Source organism: Alexandromys fortis, unplaced genomic scaffold (assembly GCF_014885135.2).
Source record: "Alexandromys fortis isolate MF-2015 unplaced genomic scaffold, M_Fortis_MF-2015_v1.1 scaffold_2_1_26212458, whole genome shotgun sequence".
NCBI lineage: Eukaryota > Metazoa > Chordata > Mammalia > Rodentia > Cricetidae > Alexandromys > Alexandromys fortis.
In genome coordinates this window covers 9,748,218-9,766,938 of record NW_026067930.1, presented here as the reverse complement: position 1 = coordinate 9,766,938, position 18,721 = coordinate 9,748,218, and the positions used below count along the sequence as shown (strand labels likewise).

At 42.3% G+C, this 18,721-nt stretch overlaps 2 protein-coding genes across 2 annotated transcripts in view; one reads left to right on the top strand and one right to left on the bottom strand.

The window, feature by feature from the left end:
* Efr3a (EFR3 homolog A) overlaps positions 1–8,392 on the top strand; it is an 86,377-nt gene extending 77,985 nt beyond the window's left edge. The window contains exons 20-23 of the mRNA XM_050145196.1: positions 493–541; positions 1,382–1,485; positions 1,938–1,987; positions 5,795–8,392. Of these exons, the coding sequence (XP_050001153.1) occupies positions 493–541; positions 1,382–1,485; positions 1,938–1,987; positions 5,795–5,900 (309 nt within the window). The 3' untranslated portion in view covers positions 5,901–8,392. The remainder of the gene's footprint in view (positions 1–492; positions 542–1,381; positions 1,486–1,937; positions 1,988–5,794) is intronic.
* Positions 8,393–10,258: 1,866 nt separating this feature from the next.
* Oc90 (otoconin 90) overlaps positions 10,259–18,721 on the bottom strand; it is a 27,760-nt gene continuing 19,297 nt past the window's right edge. The window contains exons 10-13 of the mRNA XM_050145195.1: positions 17,165–17,356; positions 16,108–16,279; positions 12,376–12,482; positions 10,259–10,476 (exon numbers count right to left, since the gene is read on the bottom strand). Of these exons, the coding sequence (XP_050001152.1) occupies positions 10,259–10,476; positions 12,376–12,482; positions 16,108–16,279; positions 17,165–17,356 (689 nt within the window). The remainder of the gene's footprint in view (positions 10,477–12,375; positions 12,483–16,107; positions 16,280–17,164; positions 17,357–18,721) is intronic.

Genomic DNA, 18,721 nt, shown 5'->3' with positions numbered 1-18,721 from the left:
AATGTAACGGCGTAAGCGAATGCAGACAGATTGTCAAAATATAGACAGCTTTAATGGAGGAATAGACTTACAGAACCACTGTTCCCGCGGAGACCAGGAAAGCAGAAGAGAGCGCTGGGAGCACGCTCACCAATTTTATAGGAGAACTTTAGCCTGAGGCGAACACGCCCCCTAAGGGGTGGGACTTATCCCTACAACTGTATCATGTGGCACATCCATGCCCTGGATGTCGTGCCTCATCCAAGGGTGCAGAGGTGCTGCCTCCTCTGCCAGGCTAACACCCGTCTATGTGCCAGTCAGGAAGCCACTGCAGGAGGCCATTGTTATGGACAGGGAAGAAGTGCAGAGATTCTGCTGTTTGGACTATAATCTCAGCTCTAGCCAATCAAAAGGAGGAAAAAAATATTGAAAATGTTTAGGTGACTTGTATGTTGGTAAAAATATTAATTATATTCACTTTTCTTGCTCTGGTTCTCCTTACACTCTATTTAGGTTAGCAACACTGAAGAAATCACCTTTGAAGCACTGAAGAAAGCAATTGGTGAGCTGTGAAGAACTGTTTAGCTTTCCTAAAATCTCATCTTTACCTTGGTACTTTTTTAGTTGATAGAATAAGCAGATAAAGCATGAAAAGAAAGAAAAGGAAAAATATCATTGGTCTCTATATAAGTGGGTCATTTATTTAAATACATTGTTTATGCTTTTTAGATTGTCTCAGATGTACGTACACATAAACAAACATGGTGGTATAAACAAGGTAGACGTTTGCTTTTTACCATCTAACAAACTTTGTCCAGACCATCATGGTCTTCAGTTTTAAAAAAAAAAATGCCTTTCTGTTAAAAGACTCTGAGACACATTGGCTCTAAACAACTCAGCTGTATTTTATTTTTTTATCCATTGGGATCTAGATGCAGTTTAACAAAATTTTAGTGCTTGTGTATGTACAAGGGCAGCAGCATAGTTAGACAAAAAAGAAGTATTCAGAAAAGCCCTACTAGTCTTTTGATTTCTGTTAAGTTGCTGTTCTCTCTTGTATATGTAGGTATGTATGTGTGTGCATGCGTTTTTGTAGCTTTATGTATTATTTGTGTATCTTTATCTATGTGTGTTTGTTGTGTATATGTATTTAGTAAGAGGCCGGAATTCTATGAAAGTAGGCATTTTGGTGTGGAATTTTAACCCTTAGATTTAATTTTTTTCCCCAAATATTTGTGTTATCTAGTATCAAGTGAAACATTTAAGGAATGTTGTGTACTTTGCCTTTTTCACTATAGAAGTCACTCTTTAATCATTCTTATGTGGGGGACTATAGATCATTGGTTCCCGTGGCCTTTGGCATGATTTTATGACACTCTTTCTCTAACTGGTTTTTATACAGATACCAATGGAATGGAAGAACAGGAAAAGGAAAAGAGGCGTCTTGTGATAGAGAAGTTCCAGAAAGCACCTTTTGAAGAAATAGCAGCACAGTGTGAATCCAAAGTGAGTGAGTTGATGGACAGTGGGTGGGGAATGACTTTTTGGAGCTTATTCTGGCCACTGGCTTTAGGCATATTGTGACTCCAGCCTCTGACAGCAGAGCTATTGCCTAAAGAATTTCTTTATATGATGATGATGATGATGGTGATGGAAATAGCAGATCCTAAGCTGGGTGAATGACAGTCATTGCTTTGGTGTTTTGTTCTGTTTTGGTTTGTTTGTATCCAATGGTTTTTGATAATTTTACTGTGGATATTTTTTGTTTCAACTTTCAACTTGTGACTATGGAACTTGAAAAGGGTGAGTGTGGGGAGAAGACCTACATTAAAGTCCAATAGATACTGCAGATTAGAGTATTCAAACAGTCTCATGTCAGCCTCATAGTTGAGGTTGTGTTTCATATATGGGTGGCTGGCAAACAAGAAATTCTTACCATTCGTTATTCTCCTTTGCAGGCAAACTTGCTTCATGATAGACTTGCTCAAATACTGGAGCTCACCATACGGTAAGGGCTTTGTCAGCACAGAAGTAGTAACACAGAAACTAGAAGCTGTGCATGGCTGTGCATGTTTAATAACTGTTTTGCACTGAGCATAAAGAAGATCTAACTGGCAACCCTTTGTCTCAGTCCTCCTCTGTTTGGAGTCTGAACAGTCTCTTGTCCAGTTATCTCCTGGCATTTCTAGCTTTCTCTTAAACCATCTCTTCCTTCTTGCTGGCCTGATGCATAACTAGGAATTCTAATGTTATGTTTAACTGGAGATCATTCATATTTAACTATTTTCACACACTCCAACTACAGTTTGCTATGCTTCCATCCAGAGCAGTTATACTGCTACTGGGATGGATCCTTCACTTTCCTTGAGCTTTCCCATATACTATCTAGTTATTATGAGAATTTTATTCCAGAGTATACAGTATCTCATTGCTGTCCGTCATTCTGAGTTTATCTCTCCTTAAGTAATTCAGTCTAAGAAGGACGAAGGCTCTCTTAAGCCCTCTGTACAGGAGGAGCTGCCACAAGGTCTCCCACTGACATCAGTGTGGAAATTGGCCCAGTAGAGCACACACACAGAGCCTTGCTTCTGGAATTTTGTTTTCTCTTTCAGCTAAATCCTTTATCTTTTAACTTGACTAATTCTTTTTTTTTTTCTTCAAGTTTATATCTTATGATTAGAAGAGACTGGTAACCATTCTTGTCTACTTGACTTGTTTTTATTCTACTTTGTCTTCCACTATCATATGTAAGACACTTTTTGTTAAAATCAGTTTCACTTATTATTCTGGACGTTTTCTCACCACTTTACTGTTTCAAAGGAGAAAATTGTTCATTTATAAAAATTCAGAAAAGGACTAAATTACAAAATGTATTAGAGACTTCCTTTTCAGAAAAAAATTACCAAATACAGAGCTTTAACTCTGTTAATTAAAATTTCAGATACCTGCTATGTACTTGGCCTTAGGCTATATACTTTATATCAGATATTTCTTCTCTCAACCCAGAAAAGTAAGTACATGCTGTCTCTGAGTTTCCAAGTAAAGACACCAGAGCCTAGAAAAGGAACATAATTTGCTGAAGGTCTTATACTTAGAGACAGACAATTAAAACATATAGTCTGCATTCCCAAGTAAAGTGATGCTGCGACCAACACTCTTACAACACTGTTACATCCGCACATTTGTATGGCTTTAAAAGTTTAAGAACAGCATTATATTTTTTATCTTTTGGTACCATGACTTTGTCTGGATTGGACTTAACACTTGGTGGCAGTTAATACTTAGCAACACTTAGAGTGTCCCAGAGTGTTTCAGTAGGAGTCCATCCACAGCTGCCTCTTTGGAAGAAGTTCTGGGACAGCTTGTATGATACAGAGGGGCTAACGGCATGTTGCACTGTAGGTTTTCAGGCCTATCTGCACATTTTCTCCTGTTTATCTGATCAGCCAGAGAAGAGACTTTGTGCTATACAGAAGTGAAGCCAAACCATCTTATACCTCAGTCCCTGTTTTTCTATTCACCATGGCTTGGGTACAGAAGAGAAAAAAAGGAGAAATGCAAAGCAACTGTAAAATGAATGCAGTAGCAGACACAGCCAGTTACTGCACCCTGTACGAAGGGTCAGAGATTACTGGAGAGTGCATGTGTTGGAGTAGAGACATACTGGCTCCCACCCTGTTTCCTGCCTGTGTTCACTGGGATCTTGCTGTACTGTCTCTTTATACTCTCATCACTATACACTTTAACATTCTTATTCAAGTATTAAAGCATAACAATCAAGAAAATACAAATGCAAATTTTGCAAAACACAATGTAGAAGATTGAAATAGTGTCAGTAGCTTTAAATACTGGAACAGTTGCAAGATTATTTTTTAGCCGTATAATGTAGTTGATAGCAATTCAAAATTGATTATATGAGACTAATTCTTGTACATATTATTAATTAGTGAAAGTACTCATAACCATAGAATACTAATCAATACAGATTAAGAAATAACTTTACATCTGAGATATACTTATTTATATACAGAAAAAAAACACACCTTTCAACATTTACTTAATTTTATATATATATGGCATGTATAGCAGGGGGGCAGTTCAGTGTTGGCTCTCTTTCAAGTGTTGGTATCTCCTACCATGCAGGATCTCAGGCTTGAACTCAGGTCATCAAGCTTAGAGACAAATACCTTTTTCCACCAAGCCATTTGCCTGCCCCATACCTTATTCTTGAATAGTAAATGAGTATCATAAAGACATCAGCTCTTTACAAATCAACCCATAGAAACCTTTGCAGAATGTAGTCACTAGTTTACATTTAAAGAAAATGCTACAGGCAGTCTGGAAAAATCGTTATGCAAGAGGTGGTAGGAAAATGCAGTAGGAGAATGAACAAGGCCCTACCTACGCCAAGAAAGATGTGGTAGATCTTTGCTTGGGTTTTTTGTTTGTATTATTTTGTTTTGGCTCTTTTGAGACATATTCTTCCTGTAGCGTCCAGTTATTGTTGCTCACATAGAGGCACCTGCCTCTGCCTCCCAAGTGCTGGGATTAAAAGTATTCACCATAAAGCCTGGCCTTGCTGACATTCTGAACAGTTTGAATTTGTATAGAAGTAAGTAAAATACAGGAAAATTGAAATGTGTACTATTTATGAGAAAGATAAAGTTTTAGGTTTTCAAGGAAAAGAACAGTTGTTGAGTTTCTTATATGTAGGCCAAAGATGACATGCCAGTGAGGGCAGGCAGAGCATTCCTCCTCCACCTCTAAGAGAAAGGCAGTCTTTCGTTTATAGGGTAGTAGACAGCAGATGTGTTAAGAGGTGTGTGTGCATGTGTACATGCGCATGAGTGTGATCTCTGTTGGCTAAAAGAGTTGATCATTAAATAATGGATTATTAAAGTATTTGCCCTATGTGACAAAAGTGGATTGATGAGTTTATTTATTTAAAGAAACCAGAATGGATGGCACAGAGATGTTTATCACTAACAGTAGCTCAGAAATTAAAAAGAATATTGGGAACGGGTTCCTTCTTGCCTCAGGTTAGGAAGCACTACTTCCATCCCTTAAACCACCATAAATTTCCAGTATTGTCACTGTCCATACTAAGAGTAAAATTGTGAACTTTTACTTATAAGTCTCTAGACCAAGGATATTTATAAAAATAGACTAGTGAGCATGATTAATAATAATGAAAATGAATCTATATTTGTCTAGGAGATAAATTATCTCTATAGGATGTTGCGGGAGGTCCTTCCGCACCTCCAACCAATAGCTGCTGTGATACCAGTCCATTGGGGTGTGGTCTCTCTCCCTTTAAAAAAGCGGCTATTTCCTCTGCTCGCTCTCTTCACTTCCTGCTCTGCTGGAGACTAGACTCCCTTCCTTGTTGTGCAGATGGCTGTTGTCTGAGACGGTGATCTGTAAGTTTTCCCCTTTAAATAAATAACACCCTATTAATCATAACTCCAAACTGGTGTGGCCTTGTTCGTGACTTACGCCTTCAATAGGACAGAATACCACACTACCGTAAGAGTGATATGTGTGAAGAAGCAGGGTTTTTTTTTTTAACTTGTGAATCAAAATAGCCTATAAAAATGCACAGTATAATAACATTATAAAAATTACACATACACACATAAAGTCTGTTTTGGACTTGAAATAGCCAGAATCCCTCTTTTGCCTATACTGTGTCATCAGTGGCCATCGCCTGCCCTACATCAAGCCCTTCCATTAAGCAACTTTATTTGGCTGTTTGCAGGCAATAGTTGAATATTGTAAATGCACCTGCTGATAGCACCATGTTCTTCTTTTATAGCCCTCCTCCCAGTCCATCTGGAACACTGACCATTACTTCTGGGCATGCCCAATACCAGTCCGTTCCAGTCTATGAGATGAAGTTTCCAGATCTGTGTGTGTATTGACTGACTCAATGAAGACTACAGCATTTAAAAGAATCTTAAAGCCTGAAACACAAGGCCAAGACAGTTTTCAGGATTTGCATAATGCGTACTGACGTGTCCTGAAATGTGATGGCACTTATCTCTGACCATACACATGTCATTCTGTGTCAATTGTGAGTACTTCTGAAGGTAGACTTATGCCACGTTAATTTGTTTTGAGGTTCCTGTTAACGCTTAAGATTGAACATGTATTGCTTTCACGTTATGCCGTTGTTAAATAGTATGTTTTAAACTTTGCACAAACATGATTTAAAAAAAAAGATTGAAACTGTAAGAAGTGTCTGCTGATTTCTTAAGCATCTTCACAACCACTTGCTTTTGTTTTGTTTTCTTCCAGAGTAAATTTCTTCCTAATTCTAGGGTTGCAAATGCTTTCATGCTTTCTAAATCCATGCTTCAGAGGGCTATGTAGCCCTCTCCCTTCAGTCCTCAGTAGTAAATGTGGCAGGTATTTCTACGGTAGCAGCGGTAGGAAAATCTCCTGAATCCTGGCCAGGCCTTACTGGTCTTGGAATACTGTGTTTTCTGCTTCAAGTTGAGCCCTTGGGCTCCTTAGAGCTCACTCTTGGAGCACCAAAAGGTGCAGTGTTTTCCACGTACGATGTGTTAGTTTACAGACTGCGCTTTGAAACTATAGTTGTATTTTGCTGTGATGCCATTACTTAAATGAAATATATATTTACTATAGAAAAGAAATAAATTTAAAACAGCTGTTCACCTGTGCAGAGCCTATACATTTCAGTTTCCTTTAAATGAATAAATTTTCATTTTTATATTGTACATTATTTAGGTTTTCATAGTAAAATATTTCCCCAGTGAACCTTCTAATTTGTAAGGTTTGAACCAAAACTTGTGTGCGTCTCTATTGAAGATGAGTTACATGCATTCAAAACGGTGCATGTGTTCTTGCTAAGGTCTGTGAGTGTGAGACTGCAAGGGCAGTGTGTGCTACACATGCTACCGAACACCACCACACGATGAAAAAGTAAGCCTTCTGCAATGAGAAATTTCTCTTAGCATAGTTTTTAAGATCATTTCGTGTAAGTCTACTTTTTCATGTTCAGTTTCTTTTTACATAAAATAGTATTCCTATCAAAAATTATAGCCCAAAAAAATTTGGCTTTAGTTCAGTTTTGTTTTTAATGAAATGAAAAACTGGATGTTTTAAATGTGTGTTTGTGGTTATTTGGGCACCATTCTTACAGACAGGAATAAACAAGAAAAGGAAATGAACTTAGAATGTCACACCCAAAATTTTCAATATTTATAGCAGAGTACAATATCTTGGAGATGGGTCCATTTGCTCAAACCTCTGACAGAGCAGTCCAGGCTGCTGCTAAGGGCAGACTCACCAGACCTTGTCCTCAGAGGGACAGTGCAGCTGCCACTGGAGTAGCAGAGCCCTGGTCCAGCTGTCACTTCATGGTGGATTCCTCTCACACTTGTGGAGCCTGTCACCAGTTAATATTAAGCTTCATGCATTTTTGTTTCCCTTTTTTCTTCTGTATTTTAAAAGAAGGCTATTATTTTTGACATTTTATTATTTAGATTTTATTATCTTAAAATCTAAACAGGGGGACATGCAAAAACAATCATCATCCACTTGGATGTCATTTTATAAATTAACACTGTGTGCTTTTGTATGGAAAATATATAATTTAATAGTATAAGAAAAAGATATATATTCACTTGCATTCATGCAAAACACAAGCTTTGCTGTATAAAGTTTTGCATTTCATAGTGATTTTAAAAAGGCATGCTTTGCATGTAAAGGAAAACCATTGCAGTCTTTTGTTTTGATTTTTAATCATACCTTTTTCTTGGTTTTTGTAAGCTGTTGGTTTGGGTTTTGCTACTCTTAAACCACAGTACACTTCAGGATCTAATAGGTCCAGTAGACTAAACTGGTCTTGTTGACGAGCGTTCCCAAAACATCCCGATGGATGTTTCTCTGTCTCACTCTTCCACATTTGCAGGGATTGCCCTTAGGCAAGCGTGCAAGCTGTGCTGCAGCTAGTTCAGGAACTGAAGCTTTAGGACCTGCTAAGCTCTATATTGGTATATTTTGTCAGGTACATGATACTCAAATTGTTTATTATCTTTCTTGTCATATACAGCTGGTTATATTCTGTGTGACACTGAACGGTTCATTTAAATGTCCCTCCTCTGCTTATGATGTCTGTGGCTGCTTATATAGTTTCACTGAACTTTACCTGATCTTTCATAGTCTTTCTCTCTCATGTTCTCTTTCCCTCCCCCAACCCTCCTTTAGAACTCATTATCCTTTAGAATAAAGCCACCTTCAACCAGCAGTTTAGCTCCCCACTCCCGCAAATGGAGCTCATTTGTCTCACTAATGCTGATACATGTATTGATGTGATTAAGTCAGTTTTTTAAATGTAAAATTTCATTGTGCAATCAAATGTAAGCAATAAAACAAAAGTTGCATCTCTTGTGCATAAGCGCATTTTTATTATAGCATTACATATATGGAATTAAGTTCAACATTGGACTTGGAAAAAGTCAAGGTGCTGGGAAGATTCTTCACCATGTATATGAGAGTCATCAGAACCATAGCTTACTAGTATGAAGAGAAACTAGGTTAAGCCTTCTGGGTGCTTCGCTTAGTTGCCATTAGACGTCTTTCCACCGCACCTCCTTGCTCTCTAAATTATACAGTCTCCCTTAAAAAATACAGCTGTTCTCTAGTACCTTATGCCTCCCTGGCCTTACCCTATACCTGCAGAGCTGGGTGCTGTAGCCAGCTGTAGTTCATGGGTTTCTTGGATTAGCCACTAGGATACAGTGATGAGGAACTTGGGTTCTGGTTCAGATCTAACCTAAGCTCCAGGCTAAGCAGTCGTCTGTGGAATGAGAACAGTGGGATCTGCACTCAGAGCCTAGCTGAGAGGGCAAGTGAAGCACTGCCATCCCTGTGTTACAGAATAAGCCTCTGGCAAATACTAACAGCCATCCTTGGGGTCTGGTGTTCCCTGAAACCACTTCCAAAAGTAATACCTGCAGAGAAGCCCTGCCACAGGCTGTGCCTTGGGGAAGCAGAGCCACTGCCTTCCTAATACAGCAATAGACTGCCTCTGTGTCTGCTGTGTACTTAGGACAGTCCTTCCACATCTCTGACCGCGTTCCCACTGATAGACTGAGAGCACAATACAAATGCTGCCCCAGACTTTCCATTATGACTGATCCCATCTTCTGACATCTAATATGAATTAGCGAAAAGCAGAGTCAGGTGCAGAGATAAACTACGTCTTTGTTGCGCTGTATTCAGCCCGTTAGCTTACACTTGAGCTAGAGGCAGCATCGCGTCTAGGCTTCCCCGTGCCATCCTGTGGCAAAGCCTATGTGCAAGTGATTCCAGAGCACCCTGCAAGGGGATGTACAGTGAAATGGAAGAACAAAATCACTGGTGCCTGGAGAGATCTGCCCTTGACATTCTAGTCTCCACTTCAGAGCTCCCTGCTTATGACCTGAAAGCGGGGAAAGCTTTACCCTCTGATGGTTGTCCATGACCAAGAGCGGCCCTCTAGCTTTTTCCAACACCCAGATACCGTGTTCATGAGCACTGGTCTCATTGGAAAAGCCATGTAGAATTCAGGAAATGCAGAAATCAGATGTGAAGGCTCCACTTCCATGGTTGCTCCATGGAAGGCAGTGTAAGGGGGAATTAGAGGATATGAAGTCAGGCAAGGGCCTTAGTCATCTTTTTAAGAAAGGACCAGGGCCAGGGGTAGTGATGCGGTTTCTCGTGGCGGCTGTGCCGCATGACCACTCTCCTAACACTGGTAGCAAGTGTGCCTGACCCACACAGAAGCAGCGTGTCTTCATGAGTCATTGACAATCGCATGTAGTTAAACTCTTGAACGAAAGAGGAGGGAATTTGTGGATCTTACGAAGTAGAGCCCTTTCCTGCATTATTCCTGTCCTCTCTCCTTTGCGAGCTGCTACTCACCCATATATCTACAGAGCCAGTTCTTAAACACGACACGGGCCGTAAGGCATGGAGACTTTATTGAGCTTCCCTAATGAACTACAGGAAGAAGCGGAGTGCTGCCATCTGCTTTCTCTCTCTGGCCACATTTGTTTGTGATCTGACAAGTTCCAGGAGGCTGATGAGTAAGGAGCTGACTGTGCCTGCTCCCTTGGAGCTTCTGCTAAGGCTCCTATGGACAGAAGACTGAGGGCCAAAGAGTTCATGCAGCTCACAGCTACTTGCTTGGAGCATCTTATCCTCCACCAAGTTGTCTTGTCCCCAAGTGACCAAGTGGTTTCGCCAGAAATCTGCTGCTTAGGCGCTCCATCTAGGCTGTGGCCTCCTCACTATTCTCCTCAGAACTGGAGCCGGCAGAAGAGGCCAAGGTTCCCCCGAGCATGCCATCCTCACAGGATACAGGTTTGCCCTGGCACTCTCGTAGGTCTGGTGACTTAAGGCTTTGATTAAAGGAGGCAGAGGCCATGCACTCGGCTGCCATCTGGTCACAGGCACACAGTAGCTTCTCACAGAGGCTCTGCCCCACACCTTAGTAATAGCAGAGGAACAGATGTAAGACACCAGGGAGGGTGCTTACAGCCACTTATCCAAGCCCATGCCATTCCTTTTTCCAGCCCCTGTCTTGCACAGCCCTTCTGGTGTCTGGAATGCACTGTTCTTAATGGTCTAGCCTATTCCTCTTGCTGGAAATTAGCCCTTTGTGTTTTTCATCTGAGGCTAGTCTCCAGATTTGTCTCGCATCCCAATCACAGTGTTTTTTAAGCTCCTAGGGACTCCATAACAACATAACACCCATGCCATCTCAAAATCTGAGATAACCTCCTCTCAGTCTCACCTCGCACCTCTCCTGACCTTCCCCCAATTCTCTGCTCTTCACTGCAGTCTCCAGCGTAGAAGTCCTCAACTAGCACCCCAAGACAAGCGGCACTGCCTGTCAGCCGTGTTACATGACATCAGAGTGACCACTGCCTGTTTTTCTCCCTGGCTGCGAGCAATATGATGCAAGGATCACACACATTTGTTATAGTTTGAATCTTAAATGTCCATCCTCACCACCACCAGAAGCTTGTTTTAAAGGTCTGGTCTGGTTTCCAGCTACGGGATTTAAGGTGATTATATCCTGAAGTCAATTAATTAGTACACTGATAGATTTGTAATTTTGTGGTATTAGGAGGTGCTAAAAATAAGGTAGTGGGGCTAAACTGGAGGAAATAGGTGTGTGAGTATGTGCTGTGTGTGCACATCCATAAGGGTAGATATCATCTCTGGCCTGGCCTTTCCTCCATCCATCTCTCCGCCCTCTTCCTCTCAACCTCAATGAAGTGAGTAGCTTTGCCAAGATAGTCTGCCTTCTCACGTGCTCTTAGCAATCGGGACAAAATGACCATGGACTGAAACCATAAACCAAACTAAATCTTTCTCTTTTTTGTTGAAAGTTGATTATTCCCAGGTATTTGGTCACAATCATTTCTGCAGTCCCCAATGAAGGTTTTTTGTTTGTTTGTCTAAGTAGAAAACTAAATCACTGAGTGGGTGAATGACATGTTGTGCCATTAGCTGTGGCACAAAAAGGGTGTCATGGAGGACTATGTGCTGTGCATGACATAGAATCAGCAAGGAACACAGTAGGTCCATCCAGTTGCTTCCCCAGTTAAAAATGAGGAGAGACGCCTTTCAGAGCACTAGCAAAGCCCCGTGGGGTATTATTTCCTTTATTGGGGGGGGGGGGTATTATTTCTTTCTGAGCTACAGAGCAGTCCAGCAGCAGCAATCCACTGCTGAGAAAAGTGTCCGCTTGATCCAGTTTTAAGGATGTTTGTGTTACACATTGTCTCTATAGGATATTCCATAGCTACGGGTTTCTTCCATGGGGTAGAGCTGTGGGCAAGACCCACTCCTCAACCAGAGCCATTCCTCCCTGTCTGTTCTTAATGAAGTTCTTTAGGTGATCAAATCCAGAACAGGTCTGCTTATTAGAAAAAGGCAGAATACTTTAAAAGCCACTGGAGAACTAAGAGGACGTTCCAGGTCTGAGGCAATGCTGTTTTCCACCCTAGAACCCAACTCTACCACTTCCTTCTGCCTGTTGGACTGTGAACACATTTGTTTCTTCTGTGAACTAGAAAAAGTAATGGGTCTGCCTCCTAGAGTCGGTAGGAGGATTACCTGTGTCTTTCAAGGGCTTAAAACATCCCCCAGCATGGGCTCAGTAAGCACAGGCTACTGAGATCAGCTGTGATGCTTAAGCAGCTGGCTCTGGCTCTTGACCATGAACCCCTCATTCGTGGAAAGGAATGTAAAGGCATGTCTTGAAGAGCATGAGACCATAGTAGAGATGGAGATATGCTAGGGATAGTATCTGGAGCCCAGATCCAGCCAGAATACAAACATGAGAGCAGAAGAAGTCTAGGCATCCCCCACACTTACACTTGGGTGTGTGGTCCTCACATACCACAGACGACCGAGAACGACTCCCATGCAGGCAGCCCAGTGGTCTCACCTGCTCCAAACAGCAGTGATGGGACAAACAGCACCTAAGACCAAGGACCTTCCATTAGGTCTTCTTTCTCCATTCTGAATGGGGTATAAAGATTTTTCAAGGCCTCTTCTAGAATAAGGCTGCCTACTACACACGCCGAAGGCTGTTCAGGTTGTGTACAATGCCAAGAGACTGCCTTCCAACATAGCGTCAACCCAACTGTGTATAGCTGGATTTCTATATTTTATTTTTTTAGTATGACTCTTGATGGCAAGTATACTCATCATGGCACCTTTCCATCAAATAGGAGTAGATGCTTTTTCAGGAAGGGTGCCTCTTAGGCTAGCCACAAATGTTCCTTGTCAGTACAGTGACCCTACTCCACTCAACCTTTTATTAATAGAATCCTTCGCTTCAAACCCATAGGTCACCTCTTTAGCCCTCAACCAGAGAAAATATAGGAGCCATGAAGACCTACAAGCAGCACAGGGCCTAGCACAGAGTAGGGCCCCAGCACAGAATAAGTCAATGTCCTGTGTTCAGATCTATGATTCAGGGATATCCTTGGCCAGATGATATCCATAGAACACTTGTGAAGGCCCCAGTCAATACAGATCTACAGCCATTCCCTAGGGCTCCATTTTTAGCTATCCACAGATCTTTAAAACCCACTGGCTACAATCGGATCAGGGAACCCTATGGAAGAGGAGGTGCAAAGATTATAAGGCCCAGTGAGAATGGAGGACACCAAGGAAACGAGGCCTTCTAGATACAGTAGGACCGATGCAGATCTGAACTCATAGAGACTGTGACAGTGTGCATGGGGCCTGCACAGGTCTAAGCCAGATGGGGTCCCAGCACTGAAAGGGGCAGTGGACACAAGCCCCCATCCCTAACTCGGAAGCTATCTCCACTCGATAGACTCGCTCAGAGGAAAAACTCTTTTTCTCCAATGGAATCTCCCTGGATACATAGACCACTCCTAAGAGCAGGCTCCATGCTCAGATGACCAATACAAAATGAACTCGATGGCATTTTTGGAAGACCTTGTGACACATATTGCTTTGTCTGGGTATTTTTTCTTACCCAACAGACATTTTGCTTGTATATTGAGGTTTCTGGTATTAGTTTTTATGAGTTTTATATGTCTGTGATTGTATGCGTCTCAGAGCCTGTATTTGTTTCTGGTGATTTTACATAGGCTCTTTTTTTTTTTTTTGGCTTATTCTGTTTTGTTTGCCTTTATATTTCCTCCTCCTTAGTTTAGATGCCTATTTTGACTGTAATGAGAGAATAGAATAATTAGTGTGAATTTGGGTGGGTGTGTAAATAGGGAGGAGATGGGAGGTGTTGGGGGATGGGAAACCATAATACAAATATATTGTATGAAAAAAGTATATTGTCAATAAAAGCATTTTCTCTATCACAAAAAAAAAAAAAACACTGGATAGCTAAGGGGAAGTTCCAAGCCTAAGACAACTCTCCCACTTTCTTCTGCCGTTCTGATTATGAGCCTCGGTTGTTTTCTCTGTGAAGTAGAAGTAGTGGAGGTGCCTCCTAGAAATTGTGTAAGGATTAACCATGCCTCTCAATCTCTGCCTCCTGGAGGCCACAGCCCAACCAAGGGTTGTAATCTGTTCTTACTCATGCAACAGCTTTACCAATTTTTGTTGACAGGCCAGAAGAAAAATCCTGCCTCACCGAGGTCAATGTCTGCCCCATCGTCAGCTGTCACTCCAGGGGAACCATGCTGTCTTATGTGTGTACGTGTGTATGTGTGTATGTGTGTATGTGTGTATGGTTATAGGGGCGGGGTGGAAAATGAGCACCCTAGCCGCAATCTAAAGTCAGTGTCATTGGGAATCATAAGGGAGTCACACATTCATGCTAATCACCTGTGCATGACTCACAGAATACATGGTAGTGCGATTCTGTTCTTGCATGCAGACGTGACACGGCTGTGGCAAACTGCCATTCCGAGTTTACCACGGTAGCTTTGAGCTTTAATTTTTACATGCAAATGTCAGGAAGCCATAGTACCTTGCTTTCCAGATCAGTCCCATTTCACATTTTGACGAAATATGGTCAGTGATCAGGAGGCACCTCCAAAATTGCCTCCACTTTTCCCCATGGGAATTGATGAGACATGGAGACTGCTGTTGGTGATGTCCCTGTCTTCGGCATCTCACTAAAGAGTTCTGTGTACTCTCGAATCTTGGCATTAGTCAAGATTTCTCATTAATGGAGGACAGAGGGCCTGTAGTGGAACCCCATTACATAAACACACCGTTACCTCCATCGCAACTTTAACTGCTAGAAAGAAAATTTTAGTAGAGTCATCTGGTGGGAGGTTCTTTTCGGGGTTGCCCTTGAGTTCCTCCATTGACAGCCTGAATGACTCCTCAGTAGGCAAAGAATGAAGCACTAAGATGTGGTAGCTGGGTAGCTAGGTGGGTGGATGAGCAATCTAAATAATCAGTCTTCTAGATTCTATCAACTGTTCTTTAGAATATTCTTTCAGCTCAAGGTGCATCCCATGTAACTGCCTATTTTGTCTATGTACTTTTGTCTAATTGCCTATCTCTTTCATTATACAATCTTTTAATGGCCATAAGAGCATTTTCATTCCTGTTTTGTTTAGCCATAATCATTTTTGTATGTCTACTACTTGCTTGATGCCTGGCACACGCCTAAGCCTCCAGAGTTGTGGGCTGAATGTGTATGTAGGTGAATGGATGTATATATGAAGACAAGGAAATTCCTTGAAGAGTGATTGCTATAAAATTTAGCAAAAACACTCAGAATTGTTTTTTTTTTAATGATAGCTTAAATTTTGCCTTTTTCTGGGTTAATCTTTTTCTTGGTTAACTCTATTCTCTATGTGGGCCATTGCACAGAGGTCATCTGGAGTCATCTAGAGTCATCTAACAGGTGTTAGCAAGCCAGTCCTAGGAAGCAGGGTAGGCTGTGCTTGCAATGAAACTTTGAGAAATCTGGCTCAGAGGCATCAAACCATGAGAAAACCCAAAGAGTCAACTAAGCTGGGCTCATGGGGGCTCACAGAGACTGAGTCAACTACCAGGGAGCTCGCAGGGGGCTGACCTAGGCACTCTGCATATATGTTACAGCTGTGTAGCTTGTTCCTCTTGTGGGACTCCTAACAGTGGGAACAGGGGCTGTCTATGACTTTGTTTTTTTACTGACTTTGGGGACCCCACTCCTCATACTGGGTCACCTTACCCAGATTTAATACATGGGGAAGTGCTTCATTTTGCTGCAACTTGATATGCTATGTTCTGTTGATATCTATGGGAGATTTACCAGAAATGGAGGAGGAGTGGATTGGGCAGTGGGAACAGAGGAGGGGTGGGGACAGGGACTGGGAGGAGAAGAGGGAGAGGAAACTGTTCCTGGGATGTAAGATAAATAAATAAACCTTGAAGAATGGAGAAAGATAGAAGACTAGCTCAGTTAGACTTGTCCCTTTCCTCGATGAATGACTAACCTCAGCTGCTCATCAGGAAAGCAGGTTTGTAATGTTAACCTGCCACACTGAGTGGAAAACAGATGTCCAGAGCCAGCTCTTTGGGAAACCTGAAGGAAAGTCCAATGCAGATGAGGACCCCAACAGATGCTAGCAACCTCATTGCCATTTGTGGACCACCTTTCCCTGTCCATACCTGTCCAGGCTATCCCTTGGCTCGCCTCTTCCTTCTCTTCCACAGTAGCAGCCATAAGATTCAAATTCCTCCGGGCAGCGGGACGTTAGACAGAAGAGCATCTCTCCAAGCTGCAGCAGGGCCTGCATGCGATCCCCATCACCCAGATGCAGGAAGGCCAGTCTGTCACAGACTAGTTAAGAACACAGACTTTCAGGAGAGCTAGGATGGACTTCCAAAGATGAGCAGTGTTCCGATTGTATGAGAGCTACTTTGGGAGAACCCTGTACCCCCAGTATTCTCTGCCCCCTTCTCTTCATTTCAGAGAACAAGTCTTCTTCAGCCTGGCTTCTGATGCTCTACTGAATTCCTTATTAAATCCCCACAAAGAATGGGGCTCGTCAGGACCCAAGATATTCTGTGGGCCACACCCTATCGTTTAGAAGAGCCTAGAAGTCTGAAGGGTTGGGGCTATCCTCTTAGGCTTTGGGGATATATCATGTTAGCATACCTGGTGACCTTGCCTTTCTGGCTTTTCTCACTCTGCTCGTCTCTCTCTCTTTCTCCTCATACCCTTCCTCCTCTGCCTACAACTGTCAAATGCATTCTCCACTGCTCTCCACTGGACATCATAGGAGATTTCCCCGGCTATGTCCTACTGCTGGGGCTCTTCCCAGGTGTAGTTCCTTTGGGAAGGCATCCGAGGGGGATGGGAAAGGATAATCATTAGTACCCAAGGGCTTCGTCTTTCTATTTAGTCACGTAGACGCAATGCAGATTGCAGCCAACTCCTGGCTTCTATGCCAGTGGAAGCAAGTGATGAGAGGACAGATCCAGGGACCAGAACCTTCTGATTCCTGCCCAGACTCAGCCTCACTGAAGCTGAAGGGCAAAGGGAAGTTTTGAACACTCAAACCTCAGAGCTTATCTAGTAAAGGGGTTAGGGGTGATGCCTTCTAGCTGCACCAATAGGAAAGGTCACAATCTATAAGCTACCCTGAAAGGCTTTGTTAGCGGCTAGTTATAAGATTCCAAGGGAAGGGAAGCCAGATCCTCCTGGATGCTGGCTCTCACCTACCTTTTCCGGTTGTCTCCTGAGAACCATTGCCAGCAGGTGATACTTCCAACCTCAATGATTTAATGCCAGCAGGGACGTGGGTTGCACCTTCAGCTATGGCAATGATCTCTGCAGATCCTGAAAACACATAACTTGATTGTTCAGAGTTAGAGTCACTCGGAGACGTTTGCAGGTGGACACATGGCCACGGTCAAATGCAGTCAGAGACTCTCAGCACAGGACATGAAAGGCAAGTGCACCTCACATTGTGTCTGCAGACACAGAGACAGATTTTTAGAGACTTCTGAATCTTGCATGAGTATTTTTGGGCTTCCAGATTTAAGACTTCCAGGAGCCTGGGGTAGACCACCTACACGTCAGCTAATGGATGAGAGCTGTGGCGATCTTTCAGGCCTGTTTACAATTGCACACATCTAGGTGCTTACAGAAAGCCAAGAGAGGCAAAGAGCCTGGTGGAAAAAGTAGGGCACCACATGGCAAGCAGGACTCCCACTTAAGTCCTTGAACCCTTGATATTTGTGTCCAAGAGTTCTTCTCACCATATTCAAGATTATGCCAAGGTCCATCCTACCACTTTCCAGTCTGACAGATTGCAGACTTTGTCCAGTAAAGCTGCTCGGGACAAGGTGTGGTGGTTTAAATGAGAGTGGCCACCACAGGCTCACGTTTGAGTACACGTAGCTATTTGGGGAGGATTTGAAGATGTGGTCTTTAAGAGGAGATGTGTCCCTGGGGACAGACTTCAGTGTGTCAAAAGATTGGCACCATTCCCAGTGAGCTCTGTTACCTGCTTGCTGTTTGAAGTGTGAGCTCTCAGCTGTTGCTCTAGCCGCCTACCTCCTGCTACTTCTACTCTGCCATCAAGGACTCCAGCCCTCTGAAATAGTAAGCCCCAAATAAATCATTCCTTCTATACGTTTTCTTGGGTATGGCATTGTATCGCAGCTATAGAAAAGTAACTAATGCAGGAGGCTACCAGAAAATACCTTAAATCTTCAAAATTTCTTTAGTTTTTTAACTTAAGAGTTGATAAGTAATTTCAAATGGGAAACTAAATGTAATTTCACAATCATGAAACCTTTGCATGAGAACTTCTCATTGCTTCCTGCTAATGTCTTTTAATTCCACATGTGTGTACTTTAAGATGTGTTGTGTTCAGTTCTTTCATCCGTTTGGGGCTTGGTCTGAGGTTCATTTGGAATGCGTTTGTTTCACATTCTTTTTTTTTTTTCTTTTTCAAGTAACAAAATTTATTTGGTCAAAAGACTTGCATTTCAAGTTAATGAACCAACCAAATCCCTACAAAGTGTTCTATACAGCAAACAAACCTGGTTTTAGCAAACACGTCATGGGCTGAGTATTCTGAATCAAAATCTTGTGGGCAGCTGGAGAGATGGCTCAGTGGTTAAGAGCATTGCCTGCTCTTCCAAAGGTCCTGAGTTCAATTCCCAGCAACCACATGGTGGCTCACAACCATCTGTAAAGAGGTCTGGCGCCCTCTTCTGGCCTTCAAACATACAGACAGAATATTGTATACTAAATAAATAAATAAATATT